The sequence below is a fragment of the Dipodomys merriami genome, unplaced genomic scaffold (genome assembly GCF_024711535.1).
Source record: "Dipodomys merriami isolate MVZ:Mamm:240054 unplaced genomic scaffold, mDipMer1.0.p SCAF_4, whole genome shotgun sequence".
Classification (NCBI taxonomy): domain Eukaryota; kingdom Metazoa; phylum Chordata; class Mammalia; order Rodentia; family Heteromyidae; genus Dipodomys; species Dipodomys merriami.
The window spans coordinates 7055495-7082496 of NW_027205603.1; the positions used below are offsets into that span (position 1 = coordinate 7055495).

Below are 27002 nucleotides of genomic sequence, written 5' to 3' on the forward strand. Positions count from 1 at the left end.
ATAGCTAAGATATGGAACTAACCCAGATGCCCCTCAGTAGATGAATGGATCAAGAAAATGTGGTATATATACACAATGGAATTCTATGTCTCCATCAGAAAGAATGACATTGCCTTATTTGTTAGGAAATGGAAAGACTTGGAAAAAATTATATTAAGTGAAGTAAGTCAGGCCCAAAGAAACATAGGTCCCATGGTTTCCCTTATTTGCAATAACTAGTACATATCTAGGACAAGCAGAAAAGATCAAAAGCTATGTACATATGACCATATAAGATGATGTTAAGCAAAATGAACCCCAAGATAGGGACACAAGTGGTTTTTTTTTTCTTTCTTGCTATTGTTTTTAATGTATTAATAATGTACTATGTGATTTTTTTCTTTCCTTTGTATGTTCTTCCCCCATGGTATAATCCCTGCTTTTACTGTATTGATTCTGGTGCCCTGCATTTTGTATATACATTTTTCTAATTTGGGGAGGGGAAGGGAAATAACAAAATGCTTAAATATGGGCACAGGTTGACCCATTATAACAATGAGATGTATGAGACACTGTTGAAAATGAACTTTATAACTTTGCGAGGCGGGGGGCCGTGGACTTGGGGAGGTGGGGAGGGAAGGAGGAAAACAAAGGAGGAGGTAACAATACTCAACAGGAAATGTACTCATTACATTACTCATGTAACTGTAACCCAACTGTATATATATATATATATATACACATATATACGTATACATATATACATATATATCTGTATATATACACGTATATATGTTTCTTATTGTAAAAATCTGTAGTAGAGTGCTAGCCTTGAGCTGAAGAGCTGAGAGACAGCGCCCAGGCCCAGAGTTCAGGCCCCACAACGGGACCCAAAAAAAAAGAAATTGTATTGTAACTAAGGAACAAAATAATGAAGCAACAATAAAATTTAAAACATTATTCTTAATTTAATCAAACTGACATGTTGACTAAAGAATTAAAAAAATTATATACATAGTTGTAGTAACTTAAGAACAAAACTTTTACTAAGATTCATTATTCAAAAAAAAATCTTAATTTAGCCTAATTCACCTGTAAGTAAAGGTGAATCTTCAAATTCATACATCACCCAGATTAAACACTAGTCCTCTTGTAATTAAGCTAAGGGACATTGTGCATGCAGAATATGACTTCATGGATTCCTATTTTAATATTAGACAATTGTGCCAAAATTATGGATACATTTAAGTTTACTGGGAGCAAGGTATTCCATTCTTCCAAAACGAAAGCATTTATTGCATAACAGCTGCCTGTCATGAAAGGTCAGTAATATTAACTCAAAAGAATTAGGCAATTCCAGAGTTAGAAAAATAAGTTTTCAAGTTCATTTAATTTTATATCCTCATTATGGAAACTAAAAAAAAAAAGAAAGGAAAGCTACTGAGGGAAAAAAAAGCAACTCCAGGTAATTTCTAATGGCCAGGCCATATACCTCAGGACTGTGGACATGTGGATATGTTATTCAATAAATTTTTAATACTGTTGTGCTGTTTCTGGAGTAAGAAGATTTTCATGGTTTCTTTCCACAGTTAAAAACATGCCCACTCCACACATGACTCCCAGGTACCGTAGCTTCCTGTCATGTTTTATGAGGTACAATTTATTAGGTACGTTTTAAGGTAAATAACAAAGCTTGATCAATGATTTATTGGGAGATCAGAATGTGTGATGCAAATTGGAAAACTCTTAGCCATTACTAAGCAACTGCACTGTTCTTGGATGAATTACAACTGTCTCACCTTAGGAAATACGCTTCTAAGTTTCTACCATTTGCCAGGTTTTACTAACAGGAGGTTAAATTGAATACATACACATTTCTCCCTCAAACAAAATTAAATACGTTTGGTATCAGCAACTAAGATTTTGTTTTAACGGCTCAAACCAACGGCTCAAACCAGTTCATTTCATCACAAGTCTAGGCGGTCCACTGAAGACACTAGACCACTGAATGAAGTACATACTTACTTTGTTTGAAATTGACCATGAAGCCACTTCCTTGCTGATCTTCATTAGTTCTCAGTTTCAGAAACAGGCTGTCCCCACTGGAGAGGATGGGGGCAGGCTTCTTATCCCCACAGAGCTGAGCTAGCAGTTGAAAGCTCGAACTTGGGCCATCATAAACCTTGAGTAAAACATACTCAGGTCAGATGGTTGTGGCTGTAAAGGTGATCTAGAGGACTGTTAGTGCAGAAGTGGGGATAGACAGGCATATGCCATGAGAGAATTAAATACTTCTGAAAATTGCACTGAGATTAAACAGCAATGACAAGTATAAAATGGTGTGTGCCACAGAGTTGAAGTCTAATACCTATTCTGAGATGAGAACTTGTCTCTTGACTTTTTGATTCCATTTTTAATAGCTATGAAACTTTAGCCTATTTTGATTTCTATGACTTTAGTGGACCACAGGAGAGTTGCTGGTCCTATAAGCAGTCCTATATGGTTGATACGGTTATCTCTAATGATGGTAGGGGTGACATTGGTCAAGATGCATAGTTCATAAAAATTGCTTTATTGACTTGAAATCCCTTTGTATTACTACTTAAAGACGATTGAAAAAAATGTTTTAAAAATACGTTTAAGAATTAGTATCTCATCAGCTAAAAGGAGGATATATAGAGATATAACTTCTCTGAACACTTGAAATACTGCTTATCAAAAGGAACTCCAGGACAGAGAAGTGGAAACGTGATTTTTTCTTTTTGTTATTGGTGGTGGTGGTGGTGATGGTGGTCTTTGGTTTTGCTTTTTGTTGTTGTTGTGTTTTAGGGAAGGAAAGAAGGAGCAAAGACATGGAGGGAGGAAGATAAAAAAAATGCAAGCATGCTATTCAGTATACACTATGTGGAAAATGAACTGCAAACCTCGTGGGCAGGGAAAGAGGGAAAAACTGGGGCAAAGTTAAGGAGGGGTGACATTGCCCCCCAAAAGAAATGTACTTGCACAGTGCCCATTCTTCATGCCTGTTACCTTAGCTTCTCAAGAGGCTAAGATCTGAGGATCAAAGCTTGAAGCCAGCAGGAAAGTTAGTGTGAATTGTATCTCCAATTCACCAGCAGAAAGCCAGAAGTGAAGCTGTGGTTCAAAGTGGAAAAGCACTAACTTTGAGGGAATGACCTCAGGGACAACATCCAGACTCTGGGTTGAAGCTCCACAACCGACAAAAAAAAAAAGTACTCACAATCTGACTTATGAAATAGTAATGCTTCTGTACAACATCTAACAACAATTTAAGAAAAAATATGTAGATTATGGTCATAAATTTTATAATCACTCAAGCTATTTTAATTGTTTCTTAGAGTTTATATTCTATATATATATATATCTTTGCCAGTCCTGGGGCTTGAACTCAGGGCCTGGGCACTATCCCTGAGCTTCTTTTGCTCAAGGCTAGCATTCTACCCCTTGAGCCACAGCTCCACCTCTGGCTTTTTCTGGTTATGTGGTACTGAGGAACTGAACCGAGGGCTTTATGCATGCTAAGCAAGCACTCTACCACTGAGCCACATTCCCAGCCCTATATTCAAAATATTTTAACATTAGCAGTTCCATTACCTAGGATGATTAGAATCCGGTCACTACCATTAAATTTATTTGGCATAACTTTTTTTTAATTTCGTGTGCAGTTTTTATATGATGTCATGTTTGTGATGACATGGATTGAGATGATAATCTGACATGTTGAACTGAAACCCCTCTGTACAACTACTTAAAGATTTAAATAAATAAATAGAACCTCATCTCTCCTGAATCTCAAAACAAAAGTAAACACCTTTTCTGTGTTGGGTAAGAAGGAAGTTGTGGATGACAGAATTGATACATACAGCCAGATAATCCAAAGAGCAGTTCGGATGATACTCCAAGTGGAACTCTGTAAAGTTTAGTTGAAAGGGGCTACCATGGCTGGCTTTTAACAACCAGTAGCACTCAGAGCTGTGGTAATACGGCATTGGATAGTTGGGAGATGTGAATACGCCGGTGGAAGTGGTGAAGTTGCCTCCACAACCTATGGAAAGAAGAGGTGAATGACACATGTGATCTAAATAACTTATCTCTGCCCTTAAATCAAGCTGAAGGGCAAAATGTCTTCAGAGAGTAGCCTATTGCATAACTATGTACTGTGACTTTTTTTCTAATTAAGATCATTGATCAGCTTCATGAAATATGCCAGTGAACTAAGAATTTTGCCACTTCATTCTTCAAAATAGATGTCTGCTGTTAATTCAAAAATAGCTGTGAGCCAAGCATTGGTGGCTCATGCCTGTAATCCTAGCTACTCAGGAGTCTGAGACCTGAGGATTGCTGTTCAAAGCCAGCCTGGGCAGTAAAGTCCATGAGACTTTCCAAATAACCACAAGAAAACTGGAAGTGGCACTGTGGTTCAAGTGGTAGAGCACTATCCTTGAGCTGAAGAGCTCAGGGACAGGGCCCAGGCCAAGAGTTCAAGCCCCATGACCAGCAACAAGAAAAAGAATACTTGTGATGTTGAAGGTATAAGACCAAGATTAATGACTAAACACAGGTGGGAAAAGAAGGCAACTCAACAAACTTATCTTGGCTCTTTACCGGTTGCCGATGCATCCCAGTAAGCTGAGAATCCAGAACTTGAGATTGCTTGGTCACTCTTAAATTTTAACCATAGTTGGTTACTGTGAGACAAGATTGTTGGAGGGAGCACTGAACCACAGAATGTTCCCAGGATTGGTGAATTTTCATATCCTCCATCTCTGTGGCAGAACACAGAAAAGAACACACATTACTGACACAGAAAAGAACACAGATTACTGACATACATTCAGACTACAGGGTTGCAAATGACCAGATCACACAGACTTTTGTCAAAATTACTTTTTAAAAAATGACAATTTCAAGTGCTTTACTTGTATGCTTCATTACAGAATATTTGATGAAAATAAAGAATGCCATCCTGGCATGGCATCTTCTGTCATCGCTGTCAAGTTGAGAGAATGTGTTGAATCCCCACCTTCCCACAGCAGATACTTCAAAGAGTATAGAATACACAAACTGGGGCTGTGAAGGTGGCTCAGTGGTAGAGTGCTTGCCTTGCATGCATGAGGCCCTGGGTTTGATTCCTCAGCACCACATAAGAAGAAAGCTGGAAGTGGTGCTGTGACTCAAGTGGTAGAGCGCTAGCCTTGAGCTGAAGAGCTGAGGGACAGTGCCCAGGCCCAGAGTTCAGGCCCCACAACCAGACCAAAAAAAAAAAAAATAGAATACACAAACTATAATTTTCAACAGCATAAACAAATATCCCCTGATATTATTGAGAAATTATTAAATGCATCTAACTTTGGAAATTTTCACAACTTAATGCACTATACTTGGCATATTTAATAAAGCCCTGGAAAGAATTCTTTCCCTAAGAACTTTTGGAGTCTTAAGCATAGCATAAAAGGAATTCTACATTCAACATTAAATCCCAGTGATTAGTTGCTATAAATTAAACACTTACAGGATTGTAACATAAACCAACCATCACCTGTGTCAAACCTCACAAAATTCTCTTTGTAAGAAATCTTTGGTAGAGAACATATAATAGAGATTTGGGAAATTATGTCATTTTAGCATAATATGGTTTTACTATAATTTGTTATTTTAATATCTTCATATCAGACAATAAAATCTATTTTAAAATATCATAAGGTCCCATGTGTAAAATTCTCAAAATGAATTAATAGTGAAAGCCAGGAACTGGTGGCTCACTCCTGTAATCCTAACTATATATGAGGCTGAGATCTGATGATCGTGGTTCAAAAAGAGCCCAGGCAGGAACATCTATGATTCTCTATTAACCACCAGAAACCACCTTCAATTAACCACCAGAAAACTGGAAGCAGTGCTGTGGATCAAGAGGTAGAGAACTAGCCTTGACCTGAAGAGCTCAGGGACAGTGTCTAAGCCCCAGAGTTCAAGCTCCAGGACAGACTGACAAAAAAATTAATAGCAAGACTTACAAAAATGATAAGTGGTATTTGTTTTTCATTGTTATTCTGTATAATAAATGAAGATGTCAAAATGTGCTAATACACCTTCACTGCTTAGGTACTGTTTAGAATGCTTAAAAGAATTATAAATGAAATAAATGAAGGTTCTTACCTGATTTCCAGAAAATCCATACAGCTTCTGAAAATGCCTTCTTCCAAAGAGAAGTCGGTAAAGTGCAATGCAATCTGCTGGTTGATTCCCACTGTGATTCTGTAAGTGCACTCCCAATCATTGGGATAATTATTGGGGTAATTAGGAGAAGTGAGTATCCCATTGTTACTTGTAAAGACATTGGAGCATACTGTGAAAAGAAACAGAGTATGAGACAAAATTGAAGAAGACATTATGCTCTGCTTATACAATACATGCAGTCAAATATACTTCTTTAACTTGTGCCAATGCACTTGATTTCCAATAGGTATTTCTGCAATGCCCCCAAAATGACTCATTTTGAAGGAGAGTTTTTGAAATCTCAAAGGCAAGATAATCAGAAAGCCTCAGTTGTGTGGTAATAAGATTTACATACCATGATTTTGGTGTTGGAAATGAGAAAATACTTCTTGCCCATATAAACTATTGTAAATATTAAAAATTAGATTCAATTGCAAAAGTTTTAGAATCAACTTGAAAATACAGTTCTGCCCTTTTATAGTCTTTTTTTTTTTTTTTTTTTGGTAGGTTGTGGAGCTTGAACTCTGGGCCGGGGCACTTTCCCTGTGCTCTTCAGCTCAAGGAGTGCTCTACCTCTTGAGCCATAGCACCACTTCCAGTTTTCTAGTGGTTTATTGGAGATAAGAGTCTCACGGAGTTTCCTGCTTGGGCTGGCTTTGAGCTGAGATCCTCAGATCTCAGCCTCCTGAAAATCTTCTTTCAAAATGTTTTCTTTTTCTCCAAGGTATGTATTTATGATTAATAACAAGGTGCGTACCAAAGCAAGATGTTGAAGGATAATAAGACAGAGTTGGTGATCAGAGCTCATGTAATACTGACAAGCTATGCAAACATGGGTGACTCCAACTCCCTTATTTGTAAAATAAAGATGGCTAATCTGCCTTGAGATGACTTTTGTAGTCATTACCATATAATTTACACCATAGTTTTGACTTTTCTGATGCGTAATATGTAAAAACATGAAATAAAACATTATGTAACCTCCAGCCATTTAAAACAGTGCAACACCAAGGGCCCTCCTGTGGGAAGACCTCCAGCCCTAGTCCTAACTCACTTAACTCATACCAGACATCATTTGCTGAGGTCTTGAACTCTCTTGCTTGGCCTGCTTCAATGCTATGGTACAGTATTTTCACTTTAATACACTTATGCTTCTCTCATTAAAAAGTAATAAATAAGCCGGGGGCTGGTGGCTCACACCTGTAATCCTAGCTACTCAGGATGCTGAGATCTGAGGATCACAGTTCAAAGCCAGCCCAAGCAGGAAAAGTCCATGAAGCTCTTATTTCCAATTAAACACCAGAAAACCAGAAGTGGTGCTGTGGCTCAAATGGTACATTACACATCTGGAGCTGTAGAGATCAAGGACAGAGCCCAGATCCAGAGTTCAAGCCCCATGACTGACCAAAAAAAGTAAGTAAATAAAAGAAAAATGACTACTGCCTTTAATTATAGATGTGAGAGTTGCAGACAATTTAATGGAAGTGTTTGCCTCATAATTTATGCTCAATAAATGGTAGCAATCATCATTATACTTCAAAATAGACTAGAATGAACTGTGAGAGATAAGTTAAAGTATAAAATTTTGTTAGGGTACTTTCACAGCGTTTTTGTCCTAAATAAATACAACCGTTCTAGTATAATAATTTTTAACTTTACTTCATTCAGTTCTTCAGATTCTGTGTCTAGTAGCCAATAATCAACTCATTCAATTGCCTATGCCTTCCAAATCAGAGCTATTTTTACAAAGAAAGTCTACTTTTAATGAATCTTAATACATCTTAAACTGCATTCAGTGATAACCTAAATTATAGGGTCCAGGAATATACAGAAGTTCCTAACAGAAAGATTTGTGGAGAATAAGCTATTATATATTTTTTGCAACTGGAATAAAATGAGGATGTGTAGGCCTGCAGTTTTCCTTAGTGGCTACTACATGATTATCTCCAAGAGCAAAGAAGGAGTCTCCACTGGTCTTTGTAACACAAAGACACGCAAAACATTGTAGGTTCTATTACCTTTGTAAGTCCTCAGCACAATGAAGACTCACCAAATATTTGGTTTAACTCTCATTTGAAGAGTTAAAACTTTACTGCAGGGATCTAGAGTAATATTTAATCCCAACGTTACATTTTATTCCAAAAGTATGCTTTTCTATAGAATAACCAGATTTTCCCACAATGAAATAGAAGGCAGAATGAGAGAGAAGGAAAAAGTTGGTGAGACTGAGAGTAAAGGAGAAAGGGAGAAGACTATTTCAGAACCAATAATGAGTATCAGGAGGATAGAATTTCATGGATCAAACAGACATTAAATGAATCCTAAGGATCAGTGTCCACATACAGATGGTTTGCAGCTTTAGCCAGTTAAACAAATCTCCAAGCCATCTTCCCAGTGAGGAAGACAAAGTTCTATTACATTTAACTGATATACCCGCCCACTGGTCTGCAGGACAATGTGACTGTTATCATCTGGTTCCTACCAAAGGGAGTCTGACTAAAGCAGTCATAATGAGTCATTTCCTTGTGCCTTGCCCATAACAAGTGGGTATTCTGCCACAGTTGGTAAGCTTGCTCATCTCTACTGAAAGGAACGGATCTGCACCGCAAGCTTCTTTTCTGTTGCTGGCATGAAAAAGTCAGCTACGGTCCCCAGTGTGTCCACATGATCTTCACACTTGCCCACTTTGTCTGAAATGGTTGGCCTAAAATACTCCCTTCTTCATCCCACACATTCTGTGTCTAATAAATTCTTCCCTGTCAATTCAGGCCCAGTCCAAATAACACATCTATGAAAACTTGCCCATTCCAGTCAAGCAGAATTAATTCCTTTTCCCTTTTTATGAACTTTTTATGAAAAAAAAGAAACTGAGCACCAAATGTATTTCCATAATTGTTTTTATAGGAGTATATTTCTCCCATTAAGTGATATGAAATGAATAATGCCTTATTAGCCAAGATTGGCCACGTTATTGACCACAATACCTGGCCAAGACAGAGTCCCAAAGATATTTGCTAAAATTAGATAAAATTAGATAATGAGGGTGGATGGGGCTGGGAAGGTGGCTCAGTGGTAGAGCGCTTGCCTTGCATTCATGAGGCCCTGGGTTCGATTCCCCAGCACCACATAAGCAAAAAGAGAAAAAGCCGGAAGTGGCGCTGTGGCTCAAGTGGTAGAGCGCTAGCCTTGAGCTGAAGAGCTGAGGGACAGCGCCCAGGCCCAGAGTTCAGGCCCCACGACTGGACCCAAAAACAAAAACAAAAAACAAAAAACTGAGGGTGATGATAAATGTATCTATGTGTTCCTTCCTCTCTTTGTACCCTACTTAATGCTTCTCTTTGAAGCTACCTTTATCCTCATCCTGTAACCTACTCTTCTATTTCCCATTTATTTCCTCTCTTTTTCTCCTTTCAGTCCTGTTCACTAGACTGGTTGGAGTTCTTCAAGATGCTATAATAGTCATCAAGTCTTAATTACAGATTTTATTTCTAGCTGTGATAAGAAACTGATGCTGAATTAGCCCCTCTTGTTAGTAACTATGAAACTGGACAAAATAAAACTGTCCCCTTGACAGGTGGGACTCCTGATTTTCTTGGCGTTTCCAGCTAAAGTTCCTGATCTGAGAGAGATGGCAGCTAAAGTCTAAGCTGTAAATGACAGTGATAGGGTGCTGAGGAAGCAGAGATCAGAGCTGAGTGCTGCTAAAATATCTGGGACATATAAAGAGGAGAGCCAGCTGTCTGGTGAGGGCTCCCCATGGGTTCTTGACTGAGCATGAGTTGGGTATACAGAAAATGAGACTTGGGTGAACATTCAAGAGATGCTACTCAATTAGAGGCATAAACAATACGTAGTGGTCAAAACAATTGCAGGAGACTGTATAGAGTTCTCTAGCAACCACAACAGAGATCTCTTATTTCCATCCCAGGTATCCAATTGAAACAAGACTAGACTTCATAAACTCAAAACCACAGCCACACCTTCTCTAAATGCTTCTCTACCAAAAAATAAAGCAACTGTATGTCTGAGCAAGACCTAGAGAGATGATTAGGACTGGGCAGTTGAGAGATAGCAAGTTAGAAAGTCATAGGAATTCTTTAGGTATTTCCACAAATGCACTTCAATAAAAAAGGACCCCATACAAATACAAGGCAATTAGTCAGATACTAACCAGATAAGAAGATCCAAGTCAGGAACCAATGGCTTGTGCATGTAATCCTAGGTACTAAGGAGGCTGAGATCTGAGGATAGTATTTCAAAGCCAGCCTGGGCATGAAAGTCTGTGAGACTCTTATCTACAATTAAACACTCAAAACTCAGAAGTGGCTCTGTAGCTCAAAGTGATAGAGCACTAGTCTTGAGCTGAAGAGTTCAGGGACAGCAATCAGGCCCAGAGTTCAAGTCCCATTGACCAATAAGAAGGAAAAGAGAATAAGAGAAGGGAAGAGAAGGGAAGGAAAGGGGTGGGGAGGGGAGGGGAGGGGAGGAAGGGGAGGGGAGGAGAGGAGTGGAGAGGAGAGGAAAGGAGAGGAGAGGAGAGGGTAAGAGAAGGAAAGGAAGGAAGGAAGGAAGGAAGGAAGGAAGGAAGGAAGGAAGGAAGGAAGGAAGGAAGGAAGGAAGGAAGGAAGGAAAATCCAGTGCCTACAACATGTCATTTACAAGGTCTAGTGTAAAACTCAAAAACTACTGTTAATACTTAAAAATGGAGTACTGTGAACCCAACATTCAATGAAATCATAAAAGAAAATGTGGTCACATAAGTCAGGTAGCATAGATACTGAATTTAAAAGACAAAAGAGCTTGAAAGCAAACATCAGAGAAATTATATTAAGTGAAGTAACCCAGACCCACAGAGACATAGGTCTCATGGTTTCTCTTATTTGCAATAACTAGTATATGCTAAGACAAGCAGAAAAGGTCAAAAGCTATGTACATATGATCATATAAGTTGATATTAAGTAAAGTGAACCCCAAGATAGGGACACAAGTGGTTTTTTTTCTTGCTATTGTTTTAAACGTATTTATAATGTACTATGTGATTTGTTTGTTTCTTTGGTATGTTCCTCCCCCATGGTATAACCCCTGTTTTCACTGTATTTGATTCTGGTGCCCTGCATCTTGTATATACATTTTTATAATTTGGGGAAGGGAAGGGAAAGAACAAAATGCTCAAATAAGGATACAGGTTGACCCACTGTAACAATGAGATATACAGGACACTACTGTTGAAAATGAATGTTACAACTTTGGGTGGGGGAGGGGGGAAGAGGAGGATGCAAGGGTGGGAGGTGGGGAGGTGAGGAGCTGCGGAGGTGGGAGGGAAGGGATGGTAGGGGAAAAACAAAGGAGGGGGTAACAATGCTCCATAGGAAATGGACTCATTACCTTACTCATGTACCTGTAACCCCTCTATACAGTATCTTTACAATAAAAAACATTAAATTTTTTTTTAAATAAAGCAAACATCAGGCAGATGTTCCAAGAATTAAACAAGTCTTAATGAGTAAACAGAATATTAGTAGAACAAAAATGAAAATTACTAAAAATAAGAGCAATATGGAAATTCTATAACTTAAATATATACTAACTGAAATAAAACCCATAGGTTGATTGTGAGGTTGGACTCTGAAGTAAAAGAGATCTGAAAAAGTAAAGATGTTTGTATAGAAATTGTTTATGCTGATTTACCCAAGAGGAAAGAATTACATAAAATGCACAGTGAGAATCCTGGAATGGAGCAACAATAGGTTAACCCACCTATGGTTAATGACCAAGAAAAAGAGACTGTAGAAACAGGTCAAAGGAAGTGAGGGCAAGAGGATGATATATGAGCTATGTTTCTTCAAAATTTGACTAAGTATATTTTCTTAGGTACAATGAGTTGAGTCAATTCTAATTCAGACAAGTCACATGGGTCCAACTGTCAAACTAGCTGAACTAATAAAATATTAGACAAACTAATAAAATACTAGTTACAAAACTATTTTCTAATAAAAACAAGGAATAAGAAATTAATGACAACAGAAAAACACTCATTACATACAAAGAAACCAAGATATGAATGACAGCTGCCTTCTAATCAGAAACCATAGTGGCAAGGAAAAAAACTGAATGCACGTTTTATTTAAACATGTAAATATCTAGCCAAAAGGTTGTGAGAATAAAGTTTTAGACAGACAGAATCTCAGATAACTCATCCATTGAAGGTCTGTATTATGTGAACTTCTAACAACATCCATCCAGGCAAAAGGGAAATGATTTTAAGTAGAAATGTATATCTGCAAGAAGGAATAAAGGACACTAAAAACAGTAAGTAACTGAGTAAACACAGAGAATAGGTTTTCTTTAAAAAGAAATTTAGTAATTTAAAGCAAAATTAGTATCATATACAGTTTATAATATACAAAGGGAATGATGTTACTGAAGTAGCACCGACAAGGGTCAGGTAGATAGATAGTTTGCAATCACTGCATTCATATAGTGTGAGCGGCAGGTATGAATTCAAGGGGTAAGGTATAAGCAGTTGCATGCTAACACAACGCAGAACTATTGGTAAGTTATAGATGAATCTTTTTTGAAGGAAACAAGCAAGATATTAAAAAGCCAATGAAGGAATAGGAAACTAATAATAGAAAGTGAGACAAACACACCCTACAAACAGTAATCTAACAAACTGAAATGGCTGAAATAAAATCAGCTGGGCAATGTGGCTCATGTCTGTAATCCTAGCTACTCAGGAGGCTGGGATCTGATTGCAGTTCAAAGGCAGCTCAAGCAGGAAAGTGTGTTAGACTCTTATCTCCAATTAACTACCAAAAAGCCAGAAATGGTACAATGACTCAAAGTGGTAGAGCACTAGCCATAAGCACAAAAGTTCAGAGACAGCACCCAGGCCCTCAGTTCAAGGCCAGAACAAGCATAAACAGAAAAAAAAAAAAAAATCAAAGTGGAGCCAATTTGTCAGACCAAACTAATTCTTGAAAGGTTAGGAATTTCTCTTTTGGCCAGGTATGATGGTCCATATCATTAAATCTAGCAACTACTTGATGATAATAAAAATAAATAACACTAAATTAAAAAGAAAGTTTTAGAACAAAGTAGTAACAGACACATGAGAATATTGCATAAAATTATTAACTGTATTTTCAAAAACAAATAATAAAGATAGCACTCAGTAAGTTGAGTTGGGAAGATCTCGTCTAAGGCCAGACTGGGTGAATTAATTAGTGAGATTCAAAAATCAAAACAACAACATCAAAAGAAATTATTTTATCTAATACTGATGCATGTAAAATGTTCACTTTTTTTCCTGTGACAGAATAAATGACTTTTTCTGAAACTGAAATTAATACTGGAAAATAGTATTGCTAAGTTTCCACTAGTGCTCTCTAACAAAGCACAAATAAATAAATTTGGATGTGTTTCTACAAGAGAATATGCCTTGTTAGGATGCATATCACATCAACATAAGATGCACACATAAAGATATTTATTTTTGTTTTATCTTCTCTTGACAAAGAAAAAAATTTGTAACAGTAGCAGTTGGATTGCTATTCTGGTCTGGAAGCACTTACAAAGAGATGAAGATGAAAAATACATTCCTTTATCATATGTGTCCCACTGAAATGGTAATGGAAAAGCCTATCTCTGAAGATCAAAGCCAACTGCTGGCAAAACTCGCCTATATTTTTTCCTGGCCAACCTTAAGTGAAAAGGAAGAAAAAAAAACCAGAGAGAGCATATGCAAATGCCTTTTGTGGACCATTACAAAAATCAGTAAAGTGGACTTTTCTAAAAATGATAATGTTTGTCTGCCTCAGTGTACATTTTCAAAGAAGTATTTGGACCAGAGCAATAAGCTCATGATCAAAGAAGCAAATCAGAAGCATAATAATAATCATAACTCTGTAATGATGTATCAATCCCACCAGCTCTGAGCCACAGGAACAAGATACATTTATTCAGGGGCTGGAGGAAGGCATTGTGTTAAGATAAGAAGGTCCTAGATGTACGGTAATGGTTCATCTCCCTGCTTTGCATCCTCAATACATTATGTCATTGTTTAATCATATTAAAGTAAGGATCAGTCAGTCTGGACATCATAGCTTCTAAAGTACTTATGAGATTTGGTCTCTGATGAATCCATATGTTCTTAGATTATATAGATAAAATTAAAAAATAAACAGCCAAACCAATGAGCCATTGTGACTGGCATATTTGGTTCAACATTCTCTAAACCAGACCAGAAGAAAAATCAAACGACAGGTTCAATTTCAGCCTTAGAAAAGAAGCAGCATACCAAACTACAACCTTACCATTATTCTAGATGACAATAGTTGTTGGCTTTTTTCTAATCTCATTGATTTGAATATCTGCTATAAAACAGTGCTTGGAGATCAGTAATGATATTTTAAATGTGGATACATCATGATTCTTCGCAGCTATAATGAAATTTTAATACCAAATGACTTCATTTATTTGCCTCCATTCTTGAGACACATCCAGGAATGTGTCTATGAGGAATCTGAGACTCTGGAAATTGAATTCTGAAAAATCACTTAGTTGCAACATGACCAGGATAAAATATGCACCTATTCCCATCTTTGTAAATCCTGTGCTACTTAATATTCCTAGTGTCTCTATCAAACAAAAAGGCCCATTTAGTCATGAAGGCAAGTAAGAGACCAGCAATACTATGGCTAAGTATTCTAGTTGGTATTTTTATTCTAAGTGTAAGAGGCAACTTATAGTTGCTTTTGCTAGGCCTGTGAGTTAACTTCAACTCCTCAAACTTTGAATCTGTGTCCTTTGATTGGAACTATTTTCTGCTGGAGTAACTCTCCAACTATTTTGGGCTCCGTGAAAGAGGATATTCACCAACTTAAAAAAAAAAAAAGTTGCTAGGCACCAGTGGTTCATGCCTCTGACCCTGCAGTTTGAAGTCAAGTCCCCACGTGAATCTTATCTCCAATTAACAACTCAAAATGGCGCTATGGCTCAAGTGATAGAGCAGAACTCTTGAGCACAAAGAGGCTCAGGGACAGCACCCAGAACTTGAGTTCAAGCCCCACAACCGACCACACACACACACACACAAAAATAGAAGCAGAACTTTCCCTGCCCATTTCCTCCAAGTAAGTGCTCTACCATCCTTCTGATGATTATTTCCTCACTTCCTACTCCTGTATGTCCTTTCTAGGCTCATTCCAGGTTAACTGACAAAAGGTAGCTCTAATCCCCCTTCTACAGAGTTGATAAGCACTTTATGTGGGAAATAAGGAGCTTGGGAAAAGCCCATTGGGGCTCACTTTTAACTCATAATGATTTTTTGTCATTTCCCAGCACAATTGTAAAGTTTCTTTTGCAGAAAAGGATAAGTTTGCCATTGCACTAATATAATGTTACCAGCCATCCTATATGCTGCTCATCTACAGAATTGAAAAGAGCTAACCAACACCTAGCAAAAGATACAGATTATATGTTGGGATCTGATTATTTAGTTTGGCTCCTAGACTGACTAGCTGGAAAGATAATTTTGGGGAAGAAGATAGGTTCAACATTCTAGACTGTTATCTCCTTGGTTTTAATGTTCTAAATATGCATTTACATCACAGAGATGTTACAAACAGATTGCTTTTGTTCGTCTGGTTTTATAGTATTTCACCCATTTGCCCAGGTTAGGTTTAGAATTTGATCTTCCTATCTCTACCTCCTTCCATAGCTGGGATTATAGGCATTACCACTATGCCCAATCTCTTGCTTATACACTTAGAATTCCCTCTTAGCAGAATTACTTTTTAATTTATGTGTAATACATATTAGTAGAATATAAAATTACAGTTTAAATTGGTCATTATCCAAATATATTTCTTAAAGATTCAAATACTTTGTACTTTAAAGTACATACTGCGAAGCTCATGATCATTGACTTGGAACTACCACATGAATTTCTACCTGGCAATATTTTACTTGCTACTTCTTTCATTTTTATATCCCAGGCACATCTGGATGGAGGGAAACCCAGAGTGATGAGGGAAGAAGTCAAGAACTGATCTCTTCCCTCCCAAATGCATACCTAAGAGCTGGCACCACAGCCACGAGGCATGAACCACAGATGGAAAAGTAACTGAGCTTGACTCTAGAATTCTCAGCTTTATCAGAAGACAGGAAATATATCAGCAGGAAACGCACACTGGCTGTGCTGAGGAGCTAGAAGCTAGCAACCAAAACCAACACTAGGGCTCTGAAAATGATTTCTGCTAGAACAATAAAATAGGTTCAGGGCCAGCAACCAAGCTGCCATGAATGCTTTCCCCTGACACTATTTCATTCTGCAGAAAGACATCAAAAGAAGATGAGGACTGAAAAGAAAATTTCTCCACCTAGCATCTCTGTGTTTTCAAGTCAGAAGCTGCTTCTGACTGAGACCTTCTGGAAGGACCAGCCTGGGTTCCACCAGCCTGTCTTCCTGTGAAATACTCCTAAACCCAGCTCTTCTCTGAAAAATACACAAAGCCATCTCTCAGCTTGCAAGCCAATAGCTCACACCCTGCTTTACGGAAACTGAGATAGGACCCAGACTTATAAGCTTATGGTGCCATATGGCTTCCTGAATCTGACCATCTTTGGAATTATTTAACTGTTAGTCAGACCTATGAGTTTATTCAGCAAAAACCAGGCATACACTGACCAGTCAGCCCAACCCAAGGTGAACATATGTACTTTTTGGTCTGTGATTTCAGATATGTCTGGACCAAATAGAAGGTAAAACAATGAATAATTCATAGGAAAGTTAGTGTGGATTCTCTCTCTCGTACTCACATTCTCTCTCTCTCTCTCTCTCTCTCTCTCTCTCTCTCTCTCTCTCTCTCTCTCTCTCTCTCTCTCTCTCTTTCCCTCCCCCCATGCTAGGATTACTAAAGTGGGGTCTTGTGCATAACAAGCCATTGCTATGGATGAGCTACAATCCCAATCTTACCTCTTTTATCAGTTCCTTACTGTGTAGCTCACTTGTTTGCTTTTGTTTAATTTACCTTCATTTAACTTGCCTCTTACCTTCCTAAAAACTTGTTTTAATTAAATTTTAACATGCTCCTTGCCCCATGATTTCATTTGTTCTTAGTTGCTTTTAATGAAATACTGCCTCAAAAGCCAGCAGAGTATCAAGAGTCATTTCACTTCTTACAGAGCTGTGTCCTCCTTTGCATGTTATTACAAAGATGTCTGTGGTATGTTTAGGATGCCCTGCCTAAAGTATATGTTATTTAAGAGACAGCCAATTTATTCATGCAACAAATTAAAATTATGTACATAGATGATCAGAACTAGGAGACATTTCAAAGATCATCAAATCCAACCCTTTAATTACATAGATGAGAAAACTGGAGCCCAAAGAGCTCAAGTGATTTACTCCAAATTTAATATTCAGTGTGATCTGAGGCCAAACATATGGGACAGATAAAACTACAGAAATATGGAAAATTATGTGCACACTGTAATTTCTTGAGAAACCAAGTTAGGCTCTTGGATGTTAACCAACTGAACAGAATCCAGGAAACACATCAATCACAGAATCAATTATGAATCCTCAGGATTTCATTTCACATGTGCTATGGCTGAATCATGAATGATTTTCTCCACAGGGTTTCATCAGAGATAAAAATGCATATTCGGTTGCAAGCAGGATATCTAAACGTATGCATTGAAAACAGAATTTGAACTATTACAGAGAATAGTGATTTTTGCCTAGAAGGGAGGAGAAGTGGACAGACCCCCTGAAGAGAAACAAATGAGAGATGGGGTAACTGTTCCAAGTGGGAAATTTATTACACAGAATAGAGACTTTAAAAGAATGCCTTGCGCCGGATGCATGGTGGTGGTGGCTCACACCTGTAATCCTAACTCAGCAGGTTGAGATCTGAGAATCACAGTTCACAGCCAGCCAGGGTAGGAAGGCCTGTGACACTCTTATCCACCTGAAAACTGAAAGTGAAACTGTGGCTCAAGTGGTACTGCGCTAGCCATGAGCAAACAGAAGCGAGTGCCCAGGCCCTGAGTTCAAGCCACAGGACTCGCTGGCAACCACACACAAAAGAATGTCTGGAGATCTCCAGACACAAGATTGTGCTGAAGGAACATGCCAAGATACAGGAAAAGCTCCCAGTTTTTCCTCAAAAGGGGCTCAATAAATGGTATTATTAACAATCCAGAGGCTGTGGGATGCTTAGTAAGCAGGGTCACCTTAGGTCAACTACAGATCTGCATTGATGGTAACTGTCCATTAAATATCTTCCCTGACATGATGCATCCAGACTTACGAAAATGGCCCACATCTCAAGGGCAACCCTGAGCCTAGCAAAACCTGATGCCCTTCTAAGTGCCATAGGCTCTGGGTCAGAACATCTCTAAACCACCTATCTCAAAGAAATTGCCTGCAAAGGTCTTCTTACTATGCTGCATTTTCAAGGAATAAAAGACTGATGGAAAGCAAATAGTAAGAAAAGGAAAACATAAAGGTAGACATATGGAAAAGGCTCGATTCCATTACGTCAAATTTAGAAAAATGTACATTTTGCCAAGAAAGCGCCGGTTGGCAGCTGTAGAATTCACTGCTGTCCTCTTTTATTTTCTTCTGCTCTAGTTCTGTTGCTATTTTCATAAAACAAGGTTTGTCTAATTGGTAATTTTTTGTTTGGATAGAATTTTCAACTTGATCAAAAATTACAAGAGTGATTATACTTTGTATCATAGTTTCTGTATTATTCTCCTACTCTTTCTTTTTTTTTTTTTTTTTTTTTGTCGGTTGTAGGGCTTGAACTCTGGGCCTGGGCACTGTCCCTCAGCTCTTCAGCTCAAGGCAAGAGTTCTACTACTTGAGCCACAGCGCCACTTCTGGTTTTCTGGTGGCTTACTGGAGATAGGAGTCTCATGGACTTTCCTGCCTTGGCTGGCTTTGAACCGTGATCCTCAGATCTCAGCCTCCTGAGTAGCTAGGATTACAGGTGTGAGCCACCAACGCCCAGGCCTATTCTTATTCTTTACTTCACTCTGCCTCTATTACTCACTTGTTAACTGAACCATTCACAGTTACTTATAAGAATTGTGTGTTTTTATCCCCCAACTTCAGAATTCTATTCTTTTTTTTTTTTTTGGTCCGGTCGTGGGGCCTGAACTCTGGACCTGGGCACTGTCCCTCAGCTCTTCAGCTCAAGGCTAGCACTCTACCACGAGCCACAGCGCCACTTCCGGCTTTTTTTTCTTATGTGGTGCTGAGGAATCGAACCCAGGGCCTCGAGCATGCAAGGCAAGTGCTCTACCACTGAGCCACCTTCCCAGCCCCAGAATTCTATTCTTGTACATTGGGAAAGGGGGTGGAGAAAGGGTATCACCATGTAGCTCTGGCTAGTTTGAACTCTATCTTCCTGCCTCAGTCTCCAGAGTAGCTGGAATTACAGGCATGTACTACCATGACTGACCAGTGTACTATTCCAAAGAAGAATCACATTCCCGTACAGAAAAAAAAATAAAACCAGAGTACAATTATTAAATTTAGAAAACAATACTGAGGAAAAATGCTAAGTAACTAATATTGAATTAATATAAATGATTCAGTGAAATGAACTCAACACAATAATATTTGTATTAATTTTAGTATAGCATAAAATTTATATTTAATTGCATCAATATTGATACAATATCCCTGTCTAATCACTGCACTATTTGTAAGCTGCTATACTTCTCCAAAATACAGCTTTCATTATGGGGCACAGACTTTGGATGATGTATTCTCCTTGTGCGTTAGAAAATGTCAGTAATGTTTCCAATGGAACCAATGAGAGCAAGCATGTTATGTTGATCTGTTACCTTTTGATGCATTAATTGAGGTATATGTTATCTCAAAGCCTTCACGACCAAGATCAGAGTCACTCACAAATATCAGCATTACTGAGTTGCTTCTGCTGGTAAGAGATGGCAGGATGGACTTTCCACAGTATCTATTCCAAACCAAGAAAGAAGAGAAACATGGGTCTTAGAACGTTCAGTTGAAATGTTTGAAATGGCATACTAAAACATAGGACATGTAATTATGATAATGGCTTTGTTATCCACCTTTAATCGCTTTAACAAAAACAATTCTAGTTCACTAAAACTAATTTACACACTTGCTTACAGATCATGATTACTTTGGCAAAATGGTCTTGTGTGTGTGGCTGTATCACTTTACACATTTGAGAATTTTAATAAATTTAGAGAGCACAAGTTATAGTAAACCACCACTTAGTACATTAATAAATTTGTCATCAAAATGTAATGAAGGGAAACAAGATAGTGTAAGTTCAAAAAGCACCAATTCTAGAGCCAGCTCTATCACTTAGAGTTATGGTGATTTAGGAAAGATAGCTCAACATCTATGATTTGTTTTGTGCATCTGTAAAACAGACATGTCCATACAATTAATTTCAAGCAATTGATCTTAGGAATCTGGCCAATGAGGCAGGGACCTGTGGCTCACACTTGTAATCTTAGCTACTGAGGAGGCTGAGATCTGAGCATAGCAGTTCAAAGCCAGCCCAGGCAGGAAATTCTGTGAGACTCTTATCTCCAATAAACCACCAAAAAAAACAGAAATGGTGCTGTGGTTCAAGTGGTAGAGAGCTTGCCTTGAGATGAAGAGCTGAGGGACAGTGCCCAGGCCCAGAGTTCAAGCCCCAAGACCAACCAAAAAAAAAAAAAAAAAAGAAACTGGGCAATGAATAAACTGTCTATAAAGCAGGTGAGAACAGTACATTCAGTAGTAATCCCCACAGAAGTACAATCAACTGCCTTTAATCAACCAATGGAGAGAGAGGAGTTTAATTAATAAGCTATGTCATAGTTATGCTAAAAAGAAATGATAACTTTTACTTAGAAAAAAAGATTCTAAAAATGCCTATAATTCTAACTACTCAGGAAATCAGAGGATCTCAGTTCCCAACCAGCCAGGGAAGGAAAGTCCATGAGATGAGACTCTTATCTCCAAAACCTACAACTGGAAGTAGAGCTGTGACTCAAAATGGGAAAGTGCTAGCCTTGAGCGCAAAAGCTCAGGGACATCACACAAGCCCCGAGTTCAAGACTCATGACTGACAAAAAGTAGTTTCTATGATAGTAGTGTAAGTAATAGCCCTTCCACCAGTGCTTAGATTAGGGAAAAGTAAGGATGGAGAGATGTTTGTCAAAAGCTAGGATATGGAAACAACCTAGATGCCCCACCACAGATGAATGGATCCAAAAATTGTGGTATCTATACACAATGGAATATTATGCAGCCATTAGAAATGACAAAATAATGGCATTTGCAGGGAAATGGATGGAGCTAGAAGGAATCATGTTGAGCGAGGTAAGCCAAGAACAAAGAGACAAACAGTACATGGTCTCCCTGATAAGTGGATGATAAATCCAAAATGTTAGGTGATATGACAAAACTAACAGGACTTAAGAAACAAAGAACTCCCACTCATCTGGTTGAACCACTACCAAATATCCCCATGCTGCTGATCACATATATGGTATATAACATGTGAGCACCGTTATATATTACAGACTGTGATAGACAATTTGCTCCAGGAAAGTTAGAATGAACTTGTGACTTTAAATGAGCATCATTATTCCACAATACTGTGAATTTCCGGAAATTAAGTAATCACAATCAAAAAAAAAAAAAAAAAAAAAAAGAACCTTGGGGAAGGGAGGGAGGGAGGGGATGTTAGGGGGAAAACAATGGAGGGGGTAACAATGTTCAAGAGGAAGTGTACTCATTACCTCACTCATGTAACTGTAACCCTCTGTATAGTATCTTTACAATAAAAAAATTTTTTAAAAAAGATACATAATTAGCATTGGAAAGCAGAAATAAGTTTCAAGAAATTTATTGCAAAGCAAGGTGTCTCTAGTTGAGGATATATTGCATATTTGTAATGCTGTTTTTTGCTATTGCCAGTAAAATAATAATACAGTAAGGTAATATGTTTCTTTATTGTACAGATTTAACCATTCCATGGTGTATGTGTAATTCAAAATATATCAAGGACTATGAGATAAAAATATGTCATCAACTTAAAAAGAAGAAATAAGAGAAAATGGTGCTAAGTGGTTTTACCCATCTCTGAAAAAATAAAAATATGAAGCAATGAGTAAGCCCAAGTAACAAACACACACATGAAAAAAAAAACTCACCTGCCAAGAGAAGTCTCTGTGCCATCATCATAAACTTCTAGGTAGTCCTTGGTACAATTGGAGTGGAACTCCAGATGGAATTTTTTGAACTCAAAACGAATCAAGTGGCCAGGCTGGACTAATATATTCCAGGTGCAGTTGACACCATTGGGATAGACAGGAGAGCCGGGACTTACAATGGTTCCTGTTGACCCTGTAAGAACTTCTCCGCATGCTGTTAAAAATAAGTAAATAAATAAATAACTAATAATGATGATCACAGCAGGGAACCAACAGGACACCTGGATCTCACAGTCATTAAATAGGCTGCTTCTCATGTGTCACTTAAGATAACTCGCGTTTTTTTGTTTTTTGTGTTTTTGGTCTTATTAATAGAGCAAGTAACTGTTGTTATGTGTTGATGGAAAGTCTATTGTCTTTACGTGTACTTTTTACTTTTTCACTATAAGGATAATGTTTACATGATTTATTTCTATTGTACACTTACTTTGGGGAACTTTCATTTTGCAGCCAAGGACTTATATTGAACCCAGGGCCTTTCCCATGCTAGGCTAGCACTCTACCACTAAGTTATACTTCTAGCTCCAGTGTTAATTTATCCTAATATCAGCTGAAAAAGAGAAAGACACGATGTCTTACCCAGATGCTCAGTACTGAACTTAGCCATGAAACCATGATTTTCAGGAGAAGAACTTTTCACGAAGGTGACATAGAGAATGTTGTGCATGGAGGTTATATCGGAAGGTCTCTTGGAGGCACAGTACTTTGTATTCTCTGGAGAACCTAAAATAGGGCTGGTGCCAATCTGAAGTAAAACAGAAATGTCCACATGTATTTTGCAAGATAATATACTTTCGAAAATTGTCTCAAGAATGATCATTTTTGAAATGCTGTTGTTGATGCAGTTAAAGTCAATTTGAGAACACAATCAATTTCTAAATACCTAATGAAAAACCTCATACTCATTAACAGCCAATCTCTAGTCATTGAAACCAGTCGTCTAGGAGGTACTAAGCTATTCCTTGTCCCTAAAAGCTATTCCAGGCCTTCCTTAAAACAAAAAAAAATTATGCCAGGTGCTGGTGGCTGACACCTGTAATCCTAGCTACTCAGGTGGCTGAGATCTGAGGATCAAGGTTCAAAGCCAGCCTGAGAAGGAAAGTCTCTGAGACTCTTATCTCCCATTAACCACCAGAAAACCGGAAGTGTTGCTGTGGTTCAAACAGTAAAGCTCTTGCCTTGAGCTGAAGAACTCAAGTATAGTGCCCAGGGCGAGTTCAAACCACACAACTGACAAAAAATAAATGAATAAATACATAAATAAAATAAAATTATATATTTGATCCTTTGGGCCTAAGGAGTATCATGCTTTCAAAATTAACCCATGTCCTAACATTATCATTAGTCAATTTATTTTTTAATACCATATGATATTCTGCTGAATGTGTTATTTTCCTTATTCATTCATTGGTTGATGAATATTTAAATCGATTCTACTTTTAAAATTCTCAATAATTATTGTATATGCTATTTTCATGTGACGTGATAATAATGACTGCAGGAATATTCCCATGCTCACTTTTGTGTAGCTCTCTTTAATTTAAAACCCTTATTTGGTGGTGAATTGCTGAATTGTATGGTAACACTATGTTTAACATTCATGACTTCAGAGTCCTACTAGCAATGGAAAAGGGGGTCAGTTTTTCTACACCCTGGTCATCCTCATTACTATCTGAGTATTTTATTCTAGCCATCTTAAAGGCTAAGCACCACCACCTCATGGTTTTGACTTGCAGTTCCAGAAGAATAATGGTATTGAGCAATGCTTATTATCAAATGCTTACACTCCATTTCTATCTTTAAAGAAATACCTGGATGGTAGGGGGAAAACAAAGGAAGAGGCAACAATGCTTGATAGGAAATGTCTTCAGTACCTTGTTCATGTAACTGTAACCCCTCTGTATAGTATTTTTACAATAAAAACTTATTAAAAAAAGAAATACCTATTAGCATCCTCTATCTATTTTTAAATCCAAGTTATTTTCAATTTTAATGAATCCTGATGCATCTTTCCCCTTCCTTTGACTGTATGTACATTTTGTGTCATAATCTAAAAAGTTTTCATGGCCATAGAACCCACAATTGAGAGCATATGGAAAGAGTCCAACTTTATACTTTCAAATGTAGATGTCCAACACAATTGTTGTAAAAAAGTACATTTTAATTCTTGGCATCATTTCAATAAATCAATTGTCCTTCAAATACAAGTTTATTTTGGGGCGTCACTATCTTTCCACTGGATCAATATTTACATTGCTATTCCTATAGTTCATTGTACCGAGTGCTGCTTTGTTCTAAATTTTGATCTTGGGGAAGGGGAAACAAAGGAGGAGGCAACAATGCTTGATGAGAAATGTACTCATTACCTTGCCCATGTAATTGTAACCCCTCTGTATGGTATCTTCACAAGAAAAAATAATAAAATAAAATAAAATAAAATAAAATAAATTTTGATCTTGGGAACTGTAAATCCTCCAACTTTACTCAAGAATGCTTTGGTGATTCTGGTTCATAGATATTTTACAACTGGCTTGTAGAATTTATTCAAAGAACTACTGAAATTTTGAAAGGAACTGAATAGAATCTTTTGATCAATTTGGGGAGTATTGCCATTTCTGTACAAGCTCCAGTTATCTGTGCATAAAGATCATTTTCCTCCTTCCTTTTCATTCAAGATACATCTTGTTTCTTTTCCTTGTTCCATGGTTTTAATGAGAAATTCCATATCATGAACAGTAGTGACAAGAACAGAATCCTTGTTTTTACTGATATAAGGCAAAGCATTTCACTAGAATGTCCTGAAGTTCCAAAGCATTTTATATGTCATGCTTAAAGATTATATTGTATGTTCATTGTTGTTGTTGTTTAACAAATGCTTTTACTGGGAGCCAGTGACTCATGCCTGTAATCCTAGCTACTCAGGAGGCTGAGATCTAAGGATCACAGGTTTAAGCCAGCCTAGGCAGAAAAGTCCCTGTGAGCCTTTTATCTCCAATAAACTACTAAAAAAAAAAATCCAGAAATGGCATTGTGTCTCAGGTGGTAGAGTGTTAGCCTTGAGCACAAAGCAGCTCAGGGACAGCACCCAGGCCCTGAGTTCAAGCCCCAGGACAAAAATAAATAATTAAATGGATAAATGACTTTTTTCAGATTAAGGAAGTTCCTTTTCTTAAATTTTTGTCATGAAAAGGTGCTGGGGTTTGCCGGCTGCTTTTTTTCTGCATCTAATAAGGTGATTGTTGACATCATATATTTATTAATTGATTTGGGGATGTAAGAACAACTTGGACTTCCAGGTCTAGATTCAGTTACATAGTATATTCTTAGCAATTCTTGTATGCATAGCCACAGGAGATACTACAGTATGTGTAGTCATATACAAGGGATTTCTCTTTTGTTATTCTTACCTCAACATAATCTGTATCACAGTTGGTGGAAGTTCCAACATGGAAGTCAGTGAAATTGAGGTGAATTATTTGGCTTTGGGGTTGGTAGATGGTCCACCTACAGGTCCTTTCTCCAGGATAAACATTCGGATAAAAAGGAGAGCGTATGGTGCCCTCTCCAGTGACTTCTCCCCCACAAGCTGTAAATATAAAAACGAAAAATTAGCATCTGCCCGCAAATAATCCTTTGCCCTCAATTTTTGTGCAAGACCTAATTTTGTGTCTAGTAGAACATGACATTTTCTTTCTTTTTTTATTCAGTCATGGGGCTCTTTTTGCTCAAGGCTAGCGCTCTACCACTTGAGCAACAGTGCCACTTCTGGTTCTCTAATGGTTAATTGGAGATCAGAGCTTTTCCTGTCAGGGCTGGCTTCAAAAAGTGATCCTCAGATCTCATCCTCCTAAGTAGCTAGGATTACAGGCAAGAGCCAGCAGTGCCTGGCTTAAAAATGACATTTTCTAAGCATATTTGGCTTACAACTTGAAGACATAAAATGACTATATTAAGTCAATAATTAAAATACTATTGTCAGTTAAATTAGGCACTTACCAGTTTGATAAGCAGCTCTAAAACTGGCCCTTTGGATGGAAGCATCTGTTTTAAACCTGATCCAGACTTTATTAGTAATAGATCTAAGGGGAGTCAAAAGTTCATTGCTACATAATTTCCCAAGTAAGGTATCATCGTCTCGCACCTAAACAGAAAAATAAAACAGATATCATCCTAATCAATAAAGTTATATTAACAATGGTGCCATTATTTGGTAATGACACAATAGTGTACTCAAAATGCACCAACTTTTAAGTAGTGTATATTTATATTAATTTAGTGTGTATACATATATATGTGTGATAGTATAAAGCAGCTAGCCATTTTTTGGTTTGTGTGTTTACTTTTAAGCTCAAAGCAACCACAGTAAATATTTATAAATATCTTAAGCCAATGGAGTTCCACAGCATAAGAATCTGGAATAAGGGGCTGGGAAGGTGGCTCAGTGGTAGAGCGCTTGCCTTGCATGCCTGAGGCCCTGGGTTCAATTCCTCAGCACCACATAAGCAAAAAGA

General features: G+C 37.7%; 1 protein-coding gene across 1 annotated transcript in view; it reads right to left on the reverse strand.

Moving 5' to 3' along the window:
- The window catches only part of Cubn (cubilin), a 230570-nt gene that overhangs the window by 156219 nt on the left and 47349 nt on the right, over positions 1 to 27002 (reverse strand). Inside the window, exons 18-26 of the mRNA XM_069990436.1 lie at positions 26488 to 26632; positions 25899 to 26077; positions 23071 to 23236; positions 22432 to 22645; positions 20080 to 20210; positions 6157 to 6346; positions 4606 to 4766; positions 3864 to 4045; positions 2005 to 2161 (exon numbers count right to left, since the gene is read on the reverse strand). Coding sequence (XP_069846537.1) covers positions 2005 to 2161; positions 3864 to 4045; positions 4606 to 4766; positions 6157 to 6346; positions 20080 to 20210; positions 22432 to 22645; positions 23071 to 23236; positions 25899 to 26077; positions 26488 to 26632 — 1525 coding nt within the window. The remainder of the gene's footprint in view (positions 1 to 2004; positions 2162 to 3863; positions 4046 to 4605; positions 4767 to 6156; positions 6347 to 20079; positions 20211 to 22431; positions 22646 to 23070; positions 23237 to 25898; positions 26078 to 26487; positions 26633 to 27002) is intronic.